General features: G+C 36.9%; 1 protein-coding gene across 1 annotated transcript in view; it reads right to left on the reverse strand.

The window, feature by feature from the left end:
* LOC150097048 (general transcription factor II-I repeat domain-containing protein 2-like) overlaps positions 1-12,411 on the reverse strand; it is a 48,272-nt gene extending 35,861 nt beyond the window's left edge. The window contains exons 1-2 of the mRNA XM_090408114.1: positions 12,324-12,411; positions 11,828-11,886 (exon numbers count right to left, since the gene is read on the reverse strand). Of these exons, the coding sequence (XP_090264240.1) occupies positions 11,828-11,886; positions 12,324-12,411 (147 nt within the window). The remainder of the gene's footprint in view (positions 1-11,827; positions 11,887-12,323) is intronic.
* Between the last annotated feature and the right edge of the window lie 12,734 nt (positions 12,412-25,145).

Genomic DNA, 25,145 nt, shown 5'->3' on the forward strand with positions numbered 1-25,145 from the left:
AGAACAGATAAATACTTTCAGTTATCTTGGATATGAAATATATGATGGAGAAAAGGACAAAATTAAAAACTTCAAAATTTTTACAGATTATAGGCCTGATAAAGAACACTCAATCCAAATATTGTACAAAAAGAAACAAGATTGAAAATATGTAATACTTTAGCAGTGTCACACTTTCCCCACCCTTGGCCAATTTCTTTATGGAGACATTTGAAGAGAAAGCCTTAAACTCTGCCAAACAAAAACCCAATATTTGGCTTCGTTATGTGGATGATGTATTTGATATTTGGCCACATGGCTCAGACACACTCTACTCCTTCCTAACACACTTAAATAACCAACACCCCAGAGTCCAGTTCACCTTAGAAAAAGAGGAAAACAACACCCTCCCCTTCCTAGATACTTTAATCACCTGCCAGCTTGATGGATCTTTGGTTTTCTCTGTTCACAGAAAACCCACCCATACTGGCAGATACATTCACCAGCAGTCCCCCCCCCCCCCCTCACAACAATATGGGGTTATAAAAACACTATATAACAGGGCAAAATTAATCTGCTCAGATGACAAGGCCCTAACTACTGAACTAAACCACATCCTCAACACTTTCTTAGCCAATGGCTATAACTCCCAAAAAATCCAAAAAATACTAAAACCAGTAAACCACAACCCCCCCCCTCCCCCACAATAAAGATTACACCAAGTCTATCACCATCCCCTACATCCAGGGCACCTCTGAGAAAATAACCAATATCCTCAAAAAATATGACCTTACTTCCTGTTACAAACATATAAAAAGTTGGCATCCCTTATCTGCTCTACCAAAGACCAACCACTTCCCCTAGACCTACCTGGTGTATACCAGGTCCCTTGCAGCTGCAAATTGTCCTACTTTGGCCAGACAGGCAGAACAACGAATATCAGGATTTCAGAACACAAAGACTACATCCGGTTCCACCAGTACAGCCGCTCTGGGCTGGCACACCATGGCTTAGATACCCACCATAAAATTCGTTGGAAGAAAACAAAAATAATTCATCGCAGCAAGTTTAAATACGAAAGATTATTCAAAGAATCTTCAGCAGCTCTAAAAAACGTTCCTAACCTCAACAAATTTGGGTGCATGAAACTACCCCAAATTTGGGAGACTTACATTATGAGAACTTCAGCCCAACTGCCAAGACTACCAAATTAGCCCGCCAGAGGGTACCATTAGGACTTTAGGAACAATATTAGTTTCTTCCTTTCTTCCTCATTTGCTTTGTGTTAGTGCCTGCGTGCACATACCACATCTTTATGTTCCTGAAGATGGCAATGTGACGTTGCCGAAATATAAAAGTTATTCATTAAAGTTACCTTTAATTAATATACTTTATATGCGTTGTTAATTCCGTAAACTAATCACCAGTTAAACAATTACAAACAAAATTGGATAGAACATATATATCAAATGGCCAACACCTGCTATCATAAACAAATAAAATATAAACCAATTGGAAAGAGAAGGTCAGGTAGATCTCAAAAGACTATATTAGATGGATGAAACCAATATGATCTACATCTGTAATTAGTATTATGATGATGACCTGGTGGTCTCAAGTTCTTTATGAAAGAATATTTTCCCATAAATGGTCTTATAGCCATATACATATTCATATATGGGGAAGAGGGCACGTGGCTTACTGATATGTTCCTCTGGTAGAGTTTTCTGTGTTTAGAGAGAACTACAGTCGGGTCTCTTGTTATGTGACATACGTTCCACAGAAAACTGCATATAAAAAATCGCACAAAAAAGGCCTAATTTACGTTGAAAAATTAGGGACACGTTCCATAATTTTCTAAAACCGCATAAAACTGAAGCAATGAATTAAAATAAATCTAAAATCGCATAAAAAAGTTTATGAAAATAAGAATGCCTAAGTTTATTTAAATTAAGGGGATATTAAATCCCACATTGTTTTAAAACCGAATAAGAAACTAAAAGATTAGAATCAAAGAGTTTCTTGCCGAATATAGTAAACTATAAAGTATCGGCGACCACTAGCGTGAGCTAATGCAAATGACCCTAGTACGTAGTACAATACCAGACAACTTGTAGCAAAGGTGGTGAAGTTCTGATCGCTATTTTTAGGTATTTCCCATAATGTAAAAACACATTTCCTAGGAAATGTATGTTGTTATTACATTATGGTGGAAGGTCACTACCCACACCGGTTTCAGCCTTTTTTGAGGCTTCATCAGTGAGTAGCTAGACCAATTAATACCAAAGTGTATAGCAAAAAGAACTTATATACTCTGCAATATGAGTTTCCAAACAGGTGCAACCATTAAGTTACTTAAATATAAAGAGCTAATAAGCTTCATTTCGGCGATATAAACATTATTTAAATTAAGGGGATATTAAATCCCACATTCGAATATGCCTGTTTGTTTTAAAGCTTCATTCATTTAATTTTATTGAAAAGTAACAATTTTTTTTTTTTACATTTTGTCATCAGAATTATCATCGCTATTAGACAATATTCGGCAACGTTTGCGAACTGGTGCAAAATCACTTTAATCACCGAAAAGATAGTCAGCGCGTCAGATCTGTATGGTAAAATTGTTCTTCACAAACAGAATTAGCTTCACCCCTCGTTCTGTGCTGATTATTTTCTTATGACAATGTAATTATTATTATTATGTGACACCTCCAGGGAGTCCAAAGACTCATCGAGGGAGAGTGTGCCAACAGCATCGAATGATTGTCCCCTTACAACTACTAACCGCACTCAAACTTGCTTAACTTTTTGCTGAACCATTAGTAGCAGAGGCTCTACCAATCAACCAACCTTTGCTGTTTAATCAGAGATTAAACTTTGCAATAATGATTTCACTAATTTTTTATACAGCTTGCGATATCCAAACATACAGTTCTTCAGCTCACGTTGAAATTTAAAGGCTCGTTCAGAATTTGTGTCATTAACAAAAAATGACTTTTCAATTTATTGCACAGTTCAAGACCTTCTCGAATTATATTTGCAGTGAGGGGTACAGATTTTTCTTTCGCTTCACTGTCGTTTTCTGGATCTTTGACGATATCTTAAGTTAATCAATATCCAATAATATCATCGTCACTTAAGATATTATCCACAAGCAATTCGTCGACATCGTTCGGACTAAATGTATCAAAACTTCTCCACCAATTTCATGTGCCAAAGTAATGATTTTAGCTAATAATGTAGATGTTTGAAACACATCCAGGCCAAGCTGCTTTCCAGCAGGCATTTAAAGTTTGTAGTCTTATTTCAGCAATAGCAGATGCAACATGATTTAAACAGTCCAAAATAGAAAATTTTTTCCAAACATCATTTACTGTTAATGATTCATTTTCTAGTTTATCCAATATAAATTGAAAAGTGTGCTTAACGTAATATTTTTTAAAAGTAGCAATTATGCCTTGATTTCATGGCTAAATAATGCTTGTTGTATTGGATGGAAAAAACACTACCTGCACATTTGGATGCTCTAAATGCAGATGACTTGGTGCATTGTCAACAATTAACAAAACTTTTAAAATTGAGAGCTTTTTGCTTCATATATGTTTCCACTTCTGGTACAAAGCAATTATTGAATTCAGTAAACACAGCAGTTATTACCAGGCCTTTGTATTAGCCATCCAATGTATACCGGCAGCTGTTTTAGATCTTTGCCTTTTAGAGCATGTGGTATTAGAAATCGATTTACTAGGAGGGGGGTTCAACATTTGATCTCCTGATGCATTGCTACAAAGTAACAACATTACTCGATCTTTGCTTGCTTTAAACCCACTAGCTTTTTTCTCCGACTCTTTGCGATGTAAGTTCCACTAGGCATTTTCTTCCAAAACAATCCTGTTTCGCCAGCGTTAAACACTTGATCGGGACAATATCCACCATCTTCAATAATTCTGGCTAACTTCTCTTGAAAATTTTTGGCTGCTTCTTCATCTGCTGCTACAACCTCACCTGTAATCTTTACGTTATGAAGTTCATTCCCTTTTAAAAACCCGGTTAACCATCCTTTGCTAGCCGAAAATTCTTTATCATCCTGGGAAGCGGAAGTAGACGGCTCTAATTGCTTCATCTGTTCATAAAACCGAAGAGCTTTTTGTTTAATCAAATAACCACTTATAGGAATTCTTCTTTGAGTTAATTCTTCAATCCAAATTATGAGCGCTCATTCCGTGTTTTCTAATAAAGCATCTCTTGAGTATTTGGCACTTAGTTTTGTGCCAGAAATGACAGATTTTCTTATTGTGACTTCATTCTTTTTAATTGCTCTTATAGTAGATTCGCCTAAATTAAAATGTTTATCAATCATCGTAGATCCCTCTCCTTTTGCTAAGTGATCTAAAATTGCAATTTTGATTTCCAAAGAAACTGCTTTTCTTATGGTGCTTTTTTTCCTTCTTTGGGCCAAATTAAATCTTTAAAAAAACAATTAGCAAAATTTAGACTTTTGATAATAAAAAGACAAAAACCCTTACTCACATGCAAAATTAAACTTAACGAACACTCACTGCTTACATGTTATCATGTTATGCCAGAATGTGCTGCAACACTCTGTTCATTAAGTACAACGGCGATGAACGAATTGGTCAACAGCACGTGAAATCACGTGCTTTATAGGTAAAAGTTTCCAACTGTTATACAAGCAAAATAGTTACCACTTTAAAAACTACAATGATCAAAAAGAGAAGTTAATTTTCCACCGTGTAATGATAAACAACTCACACAATATGGATTGATTACCCCAAGGTTCCCAAACTGTGTTCCGCAGAAGGTTAATAAGTGTTCCGTGAGAAGTTCTCCTAGAATTTGTCATTTTAGTTTTCTAAGCATTTTTCATGAATAGATATGTTATAGTGGAAATATTCTTAGGAGAATAATATTCGTGAATATGTCAAAAAGCTCAGACCCAGAACATCTAAATAACATCGTGTAGCAAATGTTAGTGACCAAGCCGTGGATTTTTTAACATAGAAGCATTTTTTATGACTGGTCATAAAAATTGCCTGCAAGCCAATTACAACAATGGGCGGTGTATCCTTTGTTCTCAAAACTGAATGAAATAACATCTGCGTTGTAAATGTTAGTGACCAATCAGCAAGGAAGTATAAAGAAAATTTTTCCACTGAAACTGAAGATCAAGGTAGTCTGTATTTGGTTCTCAGATCTAGTAATACTGAATACTTTCTTCACAGGTTCATATTGTAGGGTGAAAGTTCTTGTTTCGAAATTGTAGTGCTGTGATTTTTTAAAAGTAATAGGCCTACAGATTTAAATTTTAATATGAATAAGAGACAAGGGACTTTAATTTTGGTGTTAAGAAATCTCTTATTGAAGGTGTTTGTGATGCAACAGATAGTGATTCATCCACCTCCAGCCTACAAAGCAATCTCCAGGATGTACAAAAGGGAAGGAAAACTATCAGCACACAGGAGAAAAAGTCTGCATTCACTCCTAAGTACTCATAATAATATTATACATTTTTGGTGATCACAATGTGATATATCAATGAAAATCAGCACAAATTAATTTAATGATGTTTATGTTTAATTAATTATTAATCAATAATTAATCAATTATTAATTAATAATAAAATCAGCTAATTAACAATTAATTATTAATTAATACATTACAAAATAACCAAGGTGTTCCATGAAAATTTCAGGATTTGTGAAGTGTTCCTTCATAGGAAAAGTTTGGGAAACACTGGATTACCCTATTATCGGAATGGATTCTCCTTCTGTTGACATGCGCAGAAGTCGAAAGGTCACGTATATAAGTGGGCATACTATACATAAGTTTTGAAGTCATGCACCGCATAACTTCAAATCCGCATAAAAAGAGACTCGAGTGTACTTTTAATATTGACCTAACATACAAGAGGTCACAAACCTTGTAATGCAATAGTGCCAATATGTTAGCAAGTGGTTAAAGCAAAATAATCTTTTTTTTTTTTTTGAAGAACTGGAGATGCATTTATTTGGGAAAACAGTATGCGGAAAACTGCTCCAAAGAACAGAGGGAATGAAATGTTGGTTAAGAGCTGAGCTATGTAATGATTTGACTAGGAGTTGCTGGTATTCTTATATAATTAAGAGGAAAACAGAGAATGGTCACAACCAATGTGGTGGAGAAGTAGCACTTGTGAAAATACCTATAAAAAAGAATGCAGAAACACAGCAACTGTGAGAAAGCAATTGGAGGGAGTCTATGAGAGGAGAGGATTCTTCTGGATACAAAGCATTCTTAAAGAGTTTTGAGTGCATCACCCCAAATGTGAGAACAGTATTCTTAGGTCTTTAGAATACAGTTCTCATGTTTGAGATTTCTGTATAATGCGTTTAATAAGAGGTGTGATAGGTATTGTGTGGCTAATGGGTTTCCCACAATGAGTCTACTGACTCAATGGAGATACCCATAATATATCTAACCTAGCAATATGGTTCTCTTATAATAGAGATGCCTATTGTAAATTCCAAATCCATCTGTGGGTCAGGCAGAGTTGGAATTCATAGCATTTGGAGCAATGCAAAAGAGAAGGAATGTTCTGAATTAAAAAAAAAACAACAGAATACCAAGTGTTTTGGAGCTATGGATTCTGTTTGTACCATAAGCCAGATGTAAAAGTCAACACATCTGAGATTATAATAAAAAAAAAAAAAAGGAAGGGGTGGGGGGGGGGAATGACAGCAACATCTTTCTTCAAAGGAATAGGTCAGGAATTGCATTTTATAGCAAATTCTAGAATATCTTCACTCCACTTAAAAGTGACGAGGAGGAGAGATCAGTTTTTAAACCGTTGGTTATAGATCTTAAAGCTTAACTCCTTTGAACTCTACGGTTTCATGAACAATAAAGAGAAATTGAGTGTACCAACAAAGCCAAATAGGACCTCAGATGGACTGGCTAACTGAATTCACTCTCAAGTGTACAAAGTTTGTTTATTAGTTCTACTAATGTTTGGGTTTAAATACTCAGGTATGGCAAACAGTGTGGAGAGGATGTTGAGACATAAGGCAACACAAGTAATCATCGTAAAGGTATTTTATATTTTAATAAGATTAAACTGTAAAACATAGCTATTTTGGTTTGTATCTTCAGTGCAGAATAAACAATGGGGATTTTCTCATGTGCAGTCATTGAAGGCACTAGGTTGCAAATTATTATGCTACTGTAGTTTGCTACCTGACAAACTTAGCAACCTTATCATTTGGTAAAAACAATAAGGTTGCTTAATGTATGGAAGTGAAATCTGGACAATAAAACAAAAAGACAAATAAAAGATTAACAACAGCAGGAATGAAGTTTATGAGAAAAACTGCAAAGTATACCCTATTTGATCACAAAAGAAACGAAGAAATTATGAAAGAATTAAACCAAGAACCAGTAATAGAAAAAATTAAAAAATATAAACATAAATGGATGGAACACGTTCAAAGAATGAAAACAGAAAGATTACCAAAACAAGCCTTCAAGTACAAGCCATTAGGAAAAAGAAAACCAGGACGTCCTCTTAAACGATTCAACGATGACGTCTAAGGCCGGAACAGGCCGTGCTAGGCCTAAATCCTTGATATGCATGATGATGATGATGATGATGATAAGGTTGCTAGTAACAATCTCCCAAATTTTGGTCAGATAGTCCATTGTTGAGGTTTAAGTTGCAAAGATATAGAAGAACCTCAGCACTCTTTGAGGTTTGGTAGATGCTTTTAAATAGCAATTCTGCATCACATCATTCCACAGGACCCTGTGGCTAGTTATTGGTCATCCCATGTCCTGCACTTCTGACTTCTGATATTAAATCATTTGCATGTGAGACTGATGTTCTGAAATATGTTTTAAAACAGATTGGCTCATTTGCCCAAAACAAGTTGAAATCCCAGTCCTGAAGATACTTTCAGGTGCAAACTTTGTTTGCTCACACTTGGATAAAGGATTAAACTAAATTTATTATAGTCTAACCAAGTGAAAAATAAACTTTCAACATCTTTCTCTAAATCCAGAGTAATTTAATAAAAAGGTGGCACACCGTTTGGCAACTCCTATAGGTAGAGATGATTTTGCTAATGCTTCTGCCTGGTATCTCCACTTGGCCTGGCTCCCATCGAAGAGACCTCAATAAAGGTCGAAACTAGTCTGGGTAGTGGTCCTTCCCTTAATGCATAACATTATACATATCCGCAAGGAGATGTGTTTTGCATTATGGGAGATACTGAGATAGGAGTGATGTTAGCTTGCTCTACCTTTGCAACGAGTTTCCTGGTGTTGTACTACCTTACCCCAGTCCTGAAGATATTTTCAGGTGCAAACTTTGTTTGCTCACACTTGGATAAAGGATTAAAGTAAATTTATTATTGCCCAAAACAAGATAAGCTGCAGTTACATGGAATTTCATAGATGCCAGGTATCATGGTAGATGGAGGAATTTTATCTTTAGCAGACTGAAAAAAAAAAGAGGTAGATTTGGTTGATAGGTTTGTATGTCATAAAAAGTTGAAATTCCTAGCTAAAGATATGTTTATGATGAACAGACAACATAGGCTCTTGAGAGCATAGATTTTTTTCATTTTTCCATATTTTTAAGAAGGATGATGTGCTAACATTTGATGTGCACTATCAAGTAAATTTACTTTCAATAGCTATAATTCAAAAATCAACCATTTCTCTCCAAATTCTATAAAAAGAGATAGTGTTCAAAGGATTCCTATCCCATATATTAGGGACATCTCTGAGTGTGTTATGTCAAGAAATTTCAACTGCCATATAACCACAAACCTATCTATTAAATCAGCCTACTTTTACTATCTCAAATTGTTGCTACTCATTGCCTATGAAGTTTCAAGTAATTGAACTTATCCTATTTTGGACAAACAGGCCAATCTGTTTTAAAACACTTATTTCAGAACACCAATCATATGCAATGGATTAAACATTGAAGATTCGACCTTGCAGAATGTGGGATAAACAACACTAACCATAGGATCTTTGGAATGATGTGAGTTGCTATATAAATTATTTTTTTTTTTTATTATTATTATTTAGGCCTCCAAGGAGTCAAAAGACTCATCACGGGAGGTCCTTCCTAGGAAACACAAAGTCTCTCAAGACTCATTGTGGGACCTAGGATACACAAAGTCTATCATGCCACTCATTAAACTCATTGATTGTTCTCGCTCTCACCACTCTATCAGGCAATGCATTCCACGGTTCAACCACTCTCCATGCAAAGAAACCACTCCTCACTCTCTTGCTCACAGTTTCCTTTCATAACTTCCAGGGATGGCCCCTTGTCATCACTCCTTCCTGCTGTTCAACCAAGCGAAACAACTCCCCAGTGTCAACCCTGTAACCACCTCTCAACATTTTAAAAGTCTCAATCATATCACTTCTCCTTCTTCTATCCACCAAACTCTGCAGTGAACATTCCCTCAGCCGATCCTCATAACTAACATTGTACCGTCTTGAAACTGTCTTTGTTGTCTGCCTCTGTACCCTTTCCACAGTTAATTTATTCCCTTCAAATCCTGGGGGCCAAATCTGAGAACAATAGTCTAAGTGTGGTCTGATCAGGGTTTTATACAATGGAATGATAACTCTTTTATCTCTGCAGGTCAGCATCCTTCTCATTATTGCAGCAGTCCTCTGTATTACCTTCACCACTTTTGCAATATGTCCCCTAAATTTCAGGTTTCTATCAATCATCAACCCCAGATCTCTTGTCTCCCCTACTTCCTCCAGTAGAGCACTTCTAAATGCATCTAAAAATTTTAGAGCCTCTTCAAAGAGAGTAATGAGGCTCTTCTACATCTTACCAAACTAAAACTCAATGACAAACTATCCATGTCCAAAATTTAGGAAAACTGTTAGAAACTTTATGTCAATTTATTATTTTTTTAAGGATCTTAACAGTATAATAGTTTGCAATCTAGTACTTGCAACTACATATGAAAACATAACCATTGTTTATAGAACATAGTTTTAATTTGGTCTATTGAAATTATTTGTTTATCCTAAACTGAAGATGGGCAGTGATACACAAACCAAAATATCTATATTTTGCAGAGTTCAGGAGAGAACAAGAGGTCATCGCTGGAAGTAGCCTGGAAGGATGGTATGTGAACAAGGAAGTGAGAAGCAGGTTTTTTTTGCATGCAGAATTCTGAATGATTGGAATGCCTTACTGAGAGTGTAGTATCTGCAGAGATTTTGAATGTGTTTAAGACAGAGCATGATGAGTTGTATGAATGATGAAGGGACCTCCCTAGATGAGTCTTTGACTCCATGAGGTCTTAAGATACTACTAATAATAATAAATAAATAAATAATTATGAATGACATACCATGAATTTGGTTCCTTAAGATAAGTGGGAAAGGACTCAAAATGTGGCATTCAGAAAAAAAAAAAATATATATATATAAAACAAAATAATAAAAATATATATATCTACCCTATAGATATAAAATGATAAGCATTTTTATGTAACGTTTTTGTGTCATGTTTTTTGTCTGGCTTATTAATATAATATAATATATTGACAATTGACATTTATGTCTTTAGGGGTGAAGCAAGATGCTTTTCATATTCCCCGCTATCTGTTGAGGTTACAGTAAGGGTAAAATTTATGAGCAGTTTGCTCGCCCTGATTGGGCATGGAGATCATGCATCGCTACAGGAGGTTAAAATAGCTTTTGGTCTTCTACGTTTGAATATGTCCATTGCCTCGTATGCTGCAGCTTGCTGAACCAAATCGTTGGGATGTATAGACATTGTTAGGAAGAACTCAGATGCTAAAGATTGTAGGAAAGAGAAAATATAGGGAATAATTGTATCTCTATGAAGTTGATTGTTTCTTAACATACCATGGGGCATTCAGAATCATTCTCAAGCACTTGTTCTGTACTCGTTGTATTTTGATAATGTTAATATTAGAGGTGTGGCTGCAGGCTGGAGAGGCATAGGTGATGATAGGACAAATCGTCATCTGGTATAGCTGCAATTTGATTCTGTTAGCTTGCTATTTCTATTAATTAGCAGATAGGTCTGAGCAATGGCTTTAGATGCCTTTGCGCATGCAGACATGATGTGTTGGTTGAAAGTTAGCTTTTTGTCGAGAATTACACCCAGGTATTTTGTTTCTATCTGCCAGGGAATTATAATATAATATATATTTAATAGTAATTAATAATAATAATAATTTGGTGTGGGTAGTGTAATTATTTTTATATAAAAAATTTGAGGAAAATAATACTTTTTTTTTAAAAAATATAAAAATATTAAAGATTGCACTATTTTTATATAATACATTTTTTTAAATAGAAAAATATTAAACGTCGCACTATTTTTATAGATATATAAGACAAAGCTAATACTGAACAAAAATGGCTGTTTTCAAGTTTTAGCAAATAGTGCAACATGAGGGCAACTCGGAAGTAGTGCAAGAAAGGGCAACTCATGGCAAAGGTGGAGCAGGCTCTGAGCATCTGATCCAAAAATAACCAGCTTACCAGCTCAGAGAACCGGCTTACCAGTCCAGAACTGGGGGGTTGGGCACTGTAGGTGCCAGAACCCCCCCCCCTTTCGAGTTTTCAAAATTCGAGTCATCAGAATTCAAGGATTACCAGTCTGGAACACGGGGGGGGGGGGTGCCGTAGGTGCCAAATATATATTGTATATGAGTAACATATATTACTCATATATATATATATATATATATATATATATATATGAGTAAATTTTAACCAAAATAACATGAGAAATATAAAAAAAATGCACTTAGCAATGGCATTTGTATCATACCATTTTTAAGTACATTTCACTAAATGTACTTAAAAATGGTTTAGATTCATTTTTTCTGTCTACATGCAAATTATGAGAATCTTACTGGATACATTTTACTGAAATCTGGTATTTGGAATTGATACAAAAATTTGCTGAGCATCTTCATTTTTGTTTCAGTAGGATGATTTGGAGAGGCACAAAACACAATAAAATGAAACTACATATTGTAAAAAAAATCCAGTCTTGTGAAATTTAATAAAATTTGGAAGTTAGAATAGTTCCATATAATTCAATTTGGTTTCAATCAAACTGTTCTTATTAACAAATATCACTTAAAATATATCAAGATATCCATCCTCTTGCTGAACAACCCTCTCTCAAAAGAGGGTTGTTCAGTGAGACCTGGCCTGCACTCATTGTGCACAGCACAATGAGTGCAGGCAAAGCAATTATTGTGAAGGACTTCAACAATAGAGAGAAGAAAGGTACATGGCAAACTTTACTGAGGAATTACCTGAAATACCATGTGATGGAGGGGAACCAAAGGTTTGAGTGCTGGATCTGGTAACACCAGAAGATGTATCTATAACCGTGGTAGCCATTTTGTCTCTGATTAGGAAAAGTGACTAGTGACCATGCAGTCTTATTCTTGGAGGTTCTTAAACATGTGGAATTCTCGGTCAAGAAAGGATTTACTGAAACTGGTAAGTATGATGAACTCAGAAAGTAGCTTGGAGTAGTGCCATTGCTTAAGAAGCTACAAGGAAAGGATGTCAATATCACATCCTCCTTTTACGTATATTAGGCTCAGTGGCCCATTTACATTCATATTAGGCATGGCCTATTATGATTCGAAACCAAGACTGCTTCGAGGATAAGGTGGTTGGCCCCTATGTCTCCTGGTGTGTGTGTGTCCTATCTGTAGATGCATGTGTTCACTAGGGCTGGTTTTTCTGGGGGAGAATGAAAAACCAGAGTTTCCGGGTGAAAAAAAATCCACTAATTCCAGACCGACTAACTCACCATTTGTTGAAAGAGACCAGATAAAGGTTCCTCATGTCTTGGACAGGAATAGAACCCAGGTCTTTCCGACCAAAGGGCTTCATCTATACTGACTGAGCTACAGAGGCTCTTGTCAATATCACATGGGAAGTACACATTAAAGATGCAAGGAATTATATTCTTGGTTTAATCTTTTATCCAAGTGTAAGCAAACAATCTTTGCTTGTGAACTATCTTCACAACTGAGATACTTATATATAGGGCTAATGATTTCACATCAATTGCCTTACTATCCCATAATGCAAAGCATACATCTGAAAAATGGTTCGAAGTAATACAAAAGTCATATTTTTCATATACAAGTAGTCAACAGGTGTCACACCTTATTAAAATACTCTGGATTAGAGATAGGCATTTGAAGTTTTTTTTCATTTGGTTATGCTATAAATTAAAGATGCTAAGAAATTATATTCTTTGTTTAATCCTTTATCCAAGCATAAGCAAACATTGCTTGCTTACACTTGGTGAGATCTCATGAATGAGACCTCAATAAAGGTCGAAACCGGTCTGGGTAGTGGCTCTTCCCATAATGCACTGCATTGTACACATCCAAAAGGGTGTGTGTTTTGCATTATGGGATACTAGGGCAATTGATGTGAAGACATTAGCCTTTATATATATAAGTAGCCTAGTCGTGAAGATATTTCACATATAAATATTATTTGCTTATCCTTGGATAAAAGATTAAACCAAGAATATAATTTCATGGCATCTTTAATTTATAGTAAAACCAAGTGGAGAAAAAACCTTCAACACATGGGAAGTGTCAGGGAAGTATTGGACTGGATACCAGGGCTAGATGGATTAAACCAAATGGAGGTTAAGTGAAATAAATAGCAACATAAAGCCAGAGCTGCAACAAAACAGTGTGGAGGGAATATAAAGAGAGGCAATCGGAATACTCACGAACAATAAAAAGCACAGAAAAGAAGAGTGACTAGTATGGAGGAAGACTAAGATTATCAGATGAAATTAGCTAAGCAGATCAAACTAAATTCAAAAAGAGGTTTTTCATTATGTAGCCCCTGACTTCATTGTTCAGCAGAAGTCTGGCAACAGGAACAGTCACAAATGAATGGAATGAAGGAAAAACATTACCACTGCATAAAGAAGGCCAATTCAAGTCAGTGGTGTCAAAATATAGGCTGGTATGTGTATCAAGAGTAGTGGTGAAGGCATAAGCGAGGCTGGTTAGAGACAGAATACAAACCTGGATTGATGAGAAGGGAAATATTTCAAGAGAGCAACATGGGTTTGTTAAAAAGTTTTGCTTTAATAACTGGTTACATTTTATAGTAAGTGACCAGTGTATTGGACAGAGAAGATGCTTATACCATGATTTATCTGGATTTTGCTAAAGCATTTGATTTGTACCACATGATCAATTACTGTTGAAACTAAGCAGAATGGGAGATGGATAGTCATTTGGTAGCTTGATCACACGTAAGGTTGGCTGATACGAGCCAGTGAGTTTGTATGGAGGTCCAATGTTCTGAAAAAGGGAGGTGACAAGTCGGATACTATAGGGTTCTGTTCTGGAACCACTGTTGTTTAACTTATATATCAATGATATAGTCATGGTGTGAAAGAAAATATTCAGTTGATTACCGATGATGCTAAATTAAGAAGAGCAATGTCACGAAGTTCGGAGGTGGTGTTGTTACAAAAAAATTTGAACAGATTGGTAGTTTGGGGGGGGTGCTTAAGGGTCAAAGCTGTATAACTGAGAGGAGACCTCCACATAACCTTTAAAGGAATGCGGAGAACCGACCAGGGCTTCTGACCTAATGTCCAATCCTCACCTTCTCGTGGTGCACCCTGTTGGGTATCTACTTTGATACTGAACGAACGAGGATGGGCTGGCAATTTGGGATTTAGCCGACCAAATTGTATTCTTATTGGTTAAACCAAAATAAAAAATGATGGTACAACATGACAAAATTTCATGCCGGCTGGGGCGTCGCCCGGTTAAACAAGGCCCCCGTTGTTTTCGCCAGGGAACCAGGGCGAACAGCGAAAAGTCAGCTACTGGAACAAATCTGAAAACAAACCCCAACTCAACATCACCAGAGTTAAAGATCGGTACTATCAATGTAAGAAGCCTGAATGGCAAAGAAATGGAGCTAGCTGAGGAATTAGATAAGTACCAGATCGACATAATAGGGGTGACTGAAACAAAAAAGACCAAAACTGGTGAGATCTTTCTGAGCAATAAGTACAAAATGTTATATTCAGGCAATAACAATCAAGGAAAAGAAGGAGTAGCCATAGTATTCAACACAAAATACGAGGCTAATCTTCTTGAATGGCAGTCAGTCTCAAGTAGAGTGATGTGGGCAAATATGAGAATGGGGAACTGGACAATGAGACTTATTTGTGCCTATGGTCCCACAGAAGGTTCTACTAAGGTAGAAGTGGAGGAATTTTTTGAGGCTTTAGAAAAAGCAACTGACACAATGAAAAAGGAAAAGTTGGTCCTTGTTGGGGATCTAAATAGTAGAGTAGGAAATGATTGTGAGACATACAAAAATATTTTGGGAAAATTTGGAGAAAAGAGCAAAGCTAATAATAATGGCAAATATCTGTTGGATTTCTGCTCAGGACATGGACTGGTTATTACTAACACCATGTTCCAACATAAAAATGTGCACAAATTCACATGGAGAGAAGAGGCTAGGAATAAGAAAAGTCTCATTGACTATGTTATTGTTGATAGTGATGTTTTCTCCCTGGTGCAGGACACCAGAGTGTACAGAGGATTTGAAATTGGAAGTGATCACTATTTAGTCTTGAGCAGGATAAAATTGAATTTCATATTGAAAAGAATAACATGTAAGAAAGTTTTAAAGCGAATAAAAGTTGAGCAGCTCTCAGATGTAAACTGTAGACTAAAATACAGAAATATTATTGAAAAGAAAATGAAAGAGTTTGAGAACAGGAATCAAGCCTTGGAGATTCAGTGGCAAACTCTGAAGGAAACATTGATTGATTCTGCCAGAGAGGCATGTGGTGAGGTTGTGTGCAAAGATAAAAAAATCAGAACTCCCTGGTGGACACAGGAAGTTAAAGAGGCAGTGAAAGAAAAGAAGAAAGCATATCAAAAGTTCCTGGCAAATAAGTCAGCTTTTACTCTTACAGAATACAGAGACAAATGTAAGAAAGCTAAACAGTGTGTAAAACTAGCTAAACAAAAGTCATGGGAGGACTTTGGCAAGAATATAGAAAATAAATATCAAGAAGGTGGCAAAATATTCTGGAGGTTGTTGAAGAAGCTTAGGAATGGAGGAAAGAGTGCTGTAAAAGGAATTAGAGATGATAAAGGTGAAATGAAAACAGGAGAAAAAGATATCCTTGAAGTATGGAGTAATTACTTTGAAAAACTGCTAAATGAAACAAGCAGTGATGACAGCACAGTGATAAAAAACACTGACCAGGCATGCAGTCAGGAATACATATCCATACTTGAAGTAGAAAAAGCCATCAAAGGCTTGAAATGTGGAAAGGCAGCAGGAGTAGATGATATTCGACCAGAAATGCTGAAGTATGGTGGTATAAGAGTCTTACAGTGGCTGTACTGCATAGTTCAGAAAGCCTGGACAGAGGGACGAATTCCCGATGATTGGAGTAGAGCTCTCATAGTACCCATATATAAAAAGGGAAATAAAACTGAATGTGAGAATTACAGAGGTATTTCCCTACTGAGTGTTCCTGGCAAGATCTATGCAAGTATACTTGAGAAACGGTTGAGAAGAATTGTGGAAGAAAAGCTTGGTGAAGAACAAGCTGGATTCAGGCCAAATAGAGGCTGTCAGGATCAGATCTTCACTTTACGACAAATAGTCGAGAAAGCATGGGAATATAACAAAGATCTGTATTTAAGTTTTGTCGATTTGGAAAAGGCATATGACAAGGTGCCAAGAGAGAAGCTATTCAATACGCTGCAGTTATATGGTGTCAATGGGGCATTATATCAAGCAATACTTAGTCTTTATTTGAGTTGTGAGTCAGCAGTTAGAATTGAAGGAAGTACAGGAAGATGGTTTAATGTTAAATCTGGTGTGAGACAAGGATGTACATTATCCCCTCTGTTATTCATTATCTATATGGATCACATTATGAAGGAATGTGGTATTAAACCTGATATCAAAATTGGAGATGTTAATGTCAGCTCTTTGCTTTATGCGGATGATGTTATACTTCTAAATAAATCCGCTACAAGTCTGCAAGATTCTCTGACTAAATTGAATAGCTGTTGTAATAGATATGGTATGAAAGTCAGCAATAAAAAGACAAAGACAATGAAAATAGGCAGAATCATTGAAAATGTCAACTGTGTTGTGAATGGAGAACCTGTGGAACAAGTAAAACATTTCAGCTACTTAGGCACAATTTTTACTGAAGATGGTAAACTAAATATAGAAATAGACAACAGAATCAGCAAAGCTGGTATCGTGGGAAGTCAATTGAATAAATTCATATGGAATAAGAAAGAAATTAGTCGGAACACTAAATTAGCTGTATACAAGACTGTGTTCAAACCAATTTTAACTTATGGATCTGAGAGCTGGGTCAGAAGTAAAACACTTGACCAAAGACTAGAGACCGCAGATATGAGAGTCCTGAGAAAGATTAGAGGCGTGAACAGATGGCATCAATGGCAATATCATATTAAAAATGAGGATATTAGGAAAGAACTTGACATTGTCAGTATCCGGGAATGCGTTAGCAGAGCTAATCTCAGATGGTATGGTCACTTAAATAGAATGGGAGAGGAAAGATTAGCAAAACAAGTGTTCTCTGCCAGGTTGGCAGGAAAACGACCCAGAGGAAGACCAAGATATAGGTGGATTGATACGGTACAAAGTGCCTTAGACGATAGAAATATAAGATCTGATAATGTTGGAGTCTTGACAAGTAACAGACTGATTTGGAGGAAAATTGTAGATAGGAAGTTAGTAATGATGTAATTTTTTCATGTAGTACTGTCATATCCTGTACACCCCTTGAGGGTACATGGCAGGAATTTGATGATGATGATGATGATGATGGTAGTTTGGGCTGAAAAATGGGGATGTCATTTCAATGTTGCAAAGTTGATTTGGCCAGAGGATTTACCCACATACATACATACATACATATTCATTTATCCAACCCACCCACCCACCCACCCACCCACCCACCCACACACACACACACACACACACGAGGTACAAGAATCAATAGCACATTAGTGCCATGTGTAGGTGCAGATAAGAATTAAGAAAGAAGAAATCTATTGATATTTTTCTTAAAGAACTGGAGGTTGAAGCACATTATGAGATAAGCTGTTCGAGGATAGAGTAGATGGGATAAATTAGAAAGAGGAGAAACAGGTTTGATGTGTTTGCAGTTGCACAGAAAAGGTATGTTGAGAAGCGGCTGTCTTGTTTTTAATAGGTCCAACAGCAAGTGGAAGAATAGTGTTTGCCAATTCACTGGAGCAGTGACCATGGAAGTACCTGTAGAACACACACAGCTAAAACATTGCATCTGAGATGCAGGTTGAAGTGAGCTTGTGAGGGAAGGGTCATCTATGAGCCGAACTGCTCTCCTCTTGGCAGCATCAAGAATGATTAAGGTTTTAGGAATGGAATAAATGAAATTCAGATAAAATTATGTTTATCATACTGGAGGAACTTTGCTTCAGGAGATGGAGGCAACAAGGGATCAAAGGATCTTGATGGACAGGGAAATGAAGTTCAGAAAACACATTGCAAAAGTTGTAAGTTACCCAGAAAACTGCTGCTATAATGTAGAGAACACTGATGTGTATAGATAATGAGGTGAGGTGATTTTTTACTATATAAGACCTCATTTGGATTTCTGTGCACAATCTGGTCCTGACTATATTGGTGATAAGGAAACATTGAGAGTGCAGAGGCAAATAACTAAAACTGTTTCAAGAGTCTGGAATATTGAGTATAAGGACAGATTGAGGAAATGTGGTCTTCAGAGCTTGATAGATAAGAGGAGGAGGGGTGATATAAGTTGGTGACAGGAGCCAATCAAATACAGAGAAATTACAGGATAATGGGTGAGGTGAGAATGAAGGCTCATCCCTGGAAACTGTACAAAGGTCATATAGTAAAGTGAAAAAGGAGATTTTTTTGCTTGGTGATTGGTTAATGAGTAGAAAGCATTGCCATAGTGGGTGGTGAGTGCTCCAACACTGAATATATCCAAGGCGAGGTATGATAGTTATTGTGGTCTGTGAGTGTTTGGATTCCATGGAGGCTTGGGAGTAATATTAATGCTAAGATATAACTTAAGAGCCCCCCCCCTTTCCTCTAATGAGTAAACTTTAGAGGAAAGGGGGGGGGGGGCTCTTAAGTTATATTGAATTTTCAGTTGTTGATATTTCTATCAGTTTTTCAAGAACTAGTGTTGTCTGCAGGGCTGGATTTGCACATAGGCTTGACAAGTTACAGCTCAGAGCCTTGCATTACTAGGGCCTCTATACTGAGGCAGAGGCCCTAGTAATGCAAGGCTCTGAGCTGTAACTTGTCAAGCCTATGTGCAAATCCAGCCCTGCAGACAACACTAGTTCTTGAAAAACTGATAGAAATATCAACAACTGAAAATTCAACCCTAGATGCTGCTAAACATATGATTAATTAGCGTGTAGTTAATGTTGTACATTAATTTAAATTTTCCATTCAGAATGGCTAATGAAACTCCTCTCACCCCCACTTTCCCTCCACTATAATTCCAATTCTATTGGCAAAATTATTTGAAATTTTTTTTCTATAAATATTGTTTTTATTGGAAAAACAATTTAAAATTATAATTCCTGGCAGAATTTGTTTTACACAAATTATGGACTCTACAACTGTGTTATAAATAGTTATTTTAATTTCCCAACGTTTCGACCTTCATATTAAAGTCATCATCTGCAGTATACACATATATGTATGTGTATACTGCAGATGATGAAGTATACAGTATACACATACATACAGTGGTGCACTCAGGATTTAATCTTGGAGGGGGCCGAGCGCTCAGGATTTAACCTTTGGGGGGGCCGGGTTGAGTAGACGTTTTGCGAATACACACTACACATCGCATACGACCTATAACTGAGCGTCTGCAGTGATCGCTAATTCATAATTAGCACACAACATAAATAAAAAAAATGAATTTTGATTAGGAAAAGATTTTTCTTGTGTTTTTTTCCTTTTCTTTGGGGGGTGCCCAGGCCCCTTGGCCCCCCCTCTGGGTGCGCCACTGCATACATACATACATACATATATATATATATATATATATACAGAGACAAGACAAATTACATTTCACATAATATTCTGAAGAGAGAATGATTTGATCAACAGTTATTCTACTGATCTACTGATCTGACCTCTAGTGAAAATAAAAATAAAAATTTTTAAAAATTATAAATAATTGAAATAAAATAAATTAACTACATCAAAACTATATTCTATTTAAGACAACATCAAAGAAACATTCTTTCATATAGATAGTTTTGTTACAGCAAAAATGATGTCCTAATTTAACATGACAATTGTTATATTAGATTTAGGATCCTGGATTAACTATGGTCCTATTTATAATTAACTCTTAGGGAGAAAAGGTAAAGTGGGAGTAGAATATGTGCTTTCCATATGCATGGGATTTTTAATCCATCATTATTGTTAAGATTAGGGTGATTGATAAGAATCTCACAGGACCAGTGGCGCACTCAGGATTTAATCTTGGAGGGGGCCGAGTACTCATAACTTAATCTTGGGGAGAGGGGAGGCCGAGATGAGTAGACGATTTGAGAACACACACTACGCATTGCATATGACCTATGACTAAGCATCTGCAGTGATCGCCAATACCTGATACCCGTGATCTCTGGCCTGGCTCGGGCAAACAAAGTATCGCCCGAGCACTATTTCATTTGCTTTGTGTTCACAATGGCCGTGATTCTCGAGAGTATTCCCACCTTACGCGACCGCTAATTCATAAGTACAGTAGTACAGAAATAGAAGACACTACACAACAGAAATTAAAATAATAATAATAATAATAATAAATTTCATTAAGAAAATATTTTTGGAAAATTTTCTAGTCTTTTTTTCCCCTTTTTCTTTTGGAGGGAGCCAGGGCCCCTTGGCCCCCTCCCTGGGTGTGCCAATGCACAGGACTCTTAAATTTATGTTCATGCCATGTTTTGATGGGATGCAAACAACAGGTGCTTTTCCAGTCAATTCTATGTAAAGTGTTCATATATTACTAGAGGTCAAGCCAGTAGAATAACCGTTGATCAAATCATTGTCTCCTCAGCATACTATGTGAAATATAATTTAGCTCGTCTCTGTATATATATATATATACGTGTATACTCCAGATGATGACCTTAATATGAAGGTTGAAATGTCGGGAAATTAAAATAATTATTTATAACATGGTTGTAGAGTCCATAATTTGTTTAAAATGAATACTAATCACTGTGTAACACTAAAGGAAAGGATTCTAGTAGAATTTGGTTTTAATGATAGAATTCAATGAAATATGATGTTTAGGATCACTATTCAAGTAGGATCACTGTTAAGTCACTCCAACTGTAATTTTCATCATCATCAAATTCCTGCTATATTCCTTCAAGAGGTGTACAGGATATGATAGTACTACATGAAAACCTTACATCATTACTAATTTCCTATCTACAATTTTCTTCCAAATCAATGTTACCTGTCAAGACTCCAACATTATCAGACCTTATATTTTTATCTTCTAAGGCACTTTTTTACAATCCACCTATATCTTGGTCTTCCTCTGGGTCTTTTTTTTTTTATTAAGTAATTTAATAAAAAAGTGGCACACCTTTGGGCAACTCCTATAGGTAAAGATGACCTCACCATTGCTTCTGCCTGGTATCTCCACTTCTGGGCCTGGCTCCCACTGAAGAGACCTCAATAAAGGTCAAAACTAGTCTGGGTAGTGGCCCTTCCCTTAATGCATAACATTATACATATCCACAAGGAGATGTGTTTTGCATTAAGGGAGATACTTAGATAGAAGTGATGTTAGCTTGGTCCACCTTTGCTACGAGTGGCCTGGTGTTGTACTACCTTACCCCAGTCCTGAAGATATTTTCAGGCGCAAACTTTGTTTGCTCACACTTGGATAAAGGATTAAACTAAATTTATTATAGTCTAACCAAGTGTAAAATAAACTTTCGACTTCTTACTCCTTTGCTCACACCCTCCTTATACAATTTCCAGCAATAGCCTCTTGTTGTACTCCCCTCTCCAATTCTATGAAAAATCACTTCCATGTCTATCTGATAACACCCTCTGACTAGTTTATATGTCTCAATCATATTCCCCACCCCCTCTTTCCTCCTATTCACAAGGCTCTGCAACTTACATCCTCTCAATCTGTCCTCGTACTCCACATTCCAAAGACCACTGACTAGCTTTGTGAATCTCCTCTGTACCCTTTCCAACATATCCTCATCACCATGAAAACCCAGCGACCAAATCTGTGCACAATAATCCATATGACGCCTGATCAAGGCCTTATACAATGGAATCATAACCTCTCTATTTCTGCATGTCAGGGTTCTCCGCATCATTGCCATTATTAGATGTGATGCTTCGCAACTTGTGCAATGTGGCCCCTGAATTTCAGGTCCTTGTCCACCATCACTCCTAGATCTCTCATCTCCTCTACTTCTGTTAAAGTTTCCCCACCAAGTGTATACTTTACATCGTTGCTTACCAAATCTCAAAACCTTACACTTGGAAACACTGAACTGACAGTTCCACTTACCTGCCCATTCATGCGATCTATTCAAGTCCTTTTATAAGGCATTAACATCAGCCTGACTGTGCATTGCTCTCCCCAGTTTTGCATCATCTGCTAACAGCTGGATATCACTAGTTAAACCCAACCCAATATCATTAGCATACAAATTGAACAACAATGGCCCCAAAACTGATCCCTGTGGCACACCACTGGCGACCTTTCTCTTTCGAGATACTACACCCCCATATACAACTTTCTGATACTTATCTGACAGCCAGTCACTATTTGTCATAAAGTGAAAATCTAATCCTGACAGCCTCTATTTGGCCTGCATCCAGCTTGTTCTTCACCAAGCTTCCATTCCACAATCTTTCTCAACTGTTTCTCAAGTATACTTGCATAAATCTTACCAGGAACACTCAGTAGAGAAATACCTCTGTAATTCTAACATTGTTTTATTTCCCTTTTTATATATGCGTACTATGAGAGCTCTACTCCAATCATCTGGAATTCATACCTCTGTCCAGGTCTTCTAAACTATGCAGTACAGCCACTGTAAGACTTTTATACCTCCATACACTACACACTACTATCAGGAATCATTGTCAAGGTCTTAGAGAAATTAGTCAAGAAAAGAATACAGGATTGGATAGATGAAAATGGGATATTGTATGGGGGACAGCATGGTTTTGTGAAGGGTAGATCATGCCTCAGTAACTTGCTCACGTTTTATAACACAGTGACGGCTGAACTGGATAGGGGTAATGGGTTTACAGTGATACTACTGGACCTTGCCAAGGCCTTTGACAGGATACCACATGGAACCCTGATCAGTAAACTGGAGCAGATGGGGATAGATATAGGGTTGGTAAGATGGATAGGAGGGTGGTTGAAGGAGAGATACCAGAGAGTGGTTTATTCAGGAGTGGAGTCAAAAAGACGTCTTGTGACTAGTGGAGTGCTGCAGGGCTCTGTTCTTGGACCACTGCTTTTCAGTTTGTTCATCAATGATATTGGAAAGGATTTGAGAGGAAGTGTTCACTTGTTTGCTGATGATGCAAAGTTGGGTAGAGCAATTGTGAGTGCACAGGATGTCAAAATTTTACAGGATGATTTGGATAGTTTGGAGGACTGGGCTAGGAAAAATGGATGTCAGTTTAATGTGGCAAAGTGTAAGGTTATGCACTTTGGGGTGAAAAGAACAGCAGCAGTATATCGCATTGGTGGAACCGTACTCCAGGAGATTGATGAGGCCAGGGATTTGGGAGTGCTGGTGGATAGGGAGTTGAAGTTTAGGGGGCACATTGCAAAAGTGACTAAAACAACTCACCAAATCACTTGGCTTATGAAAAATACTTTAACATGCAGAGACAAACAAGTTGTTGTTCCTCTGTATCGAGCCTTGATAAGACCCCATCTGGACTTCTGTGCCCAGTTGTGGGCACCAGGGTTTCTTTGTGATGGGGAGGAAGTGGAGAGGGTCCAGAGACGAGTGACCAAGATGATAGCAGGTCTGTGGAATGAACCTTATGAGAACAGGTTGAGGATTTGTGGGTTGCAGAAATTGAATGATAGGCGAAGGAAGGGTGATATGATTGAGACATTCAAATTACTGAAGGGTTTTTATAAGATTGATCCAGAAGATATTTTTGAAAATATGACTGGTGGTGGGAGGACTAGGGGCCATGCATGGAAGCTGGGCAAGAGCGTGGTTGACAAGGGTGTTAGAGCTAGGTTTTTTACTTGGAGAGTGATGAATGAGTGGAATAAGCTTCCAGAGTCTGTTGTGGGTGCTACAACCGTGAATGAGTTCAAGGCAAGATATGATAGATACTGCGTGAATGTTGAATAGTTGTTCCAGACATGATGTTAGGGACTCCCTCGATGAGTCTGTCGACTCCTTGGAGTTTCCCGGAACAATAATAATAATAATAATAATAATAATACTTGAGCATTTCTGGTTGAATATCATCTAGTTCTGTTGCATTTCCACATTTCAGGCTTTTGATGGCTTTTTCTACTTCAAGTACAGATATGCATTCCTGATTGCATGCCTGTTGAGTGTTTTTTTACTACTGTGCTGTCACTGATTGTTTTGTTTAGCAATTTTTCAAAGTAATTGTATGCAATCGTCAGTACCTCCCACGATGAATCTCTGACTCCATGGAGGCCAGGTGTTGATAATAATAATAATAATTACTCCATACATCAAGGATATCTTTTTCACCAGTTTTCATGTCACCTTCATCATCTCTAATTCTTTTTACAGAATTCTTTCCTACATTTCTGAACTTTTTCAACAACCTCCAGAATATCCTATCACTTTCTTGATATTTATTTTCTATATTCTTACCAAAGTCTTCCCATGACTTCTGTTTAGCTAGTTTTACACAGTGTTTAGCTTTCTTACATTTTTCTCTTGTATTCTCTATGAGTACAAGCTGACTTATTTGCCGGAACTTTTGATATGCTTTCTTCTTTT

Source organism: Typopeltis vanoorti, chromosome 18, assembly GCF_054136105.1.
Source record: "Typopeltis vanoorti isolate ZY-2024b chromosome 18, IOZ_Tvanoo_1.0, whole genome shotgun sequence".
Taxonomy (NCBI): domain Eukaryota; kingdom Metazoa; phylum Arthropoda; class Arachnida; order Uropygi; family Thelyphonidae; genus Typopeltis; species Typopeltis vanoorti.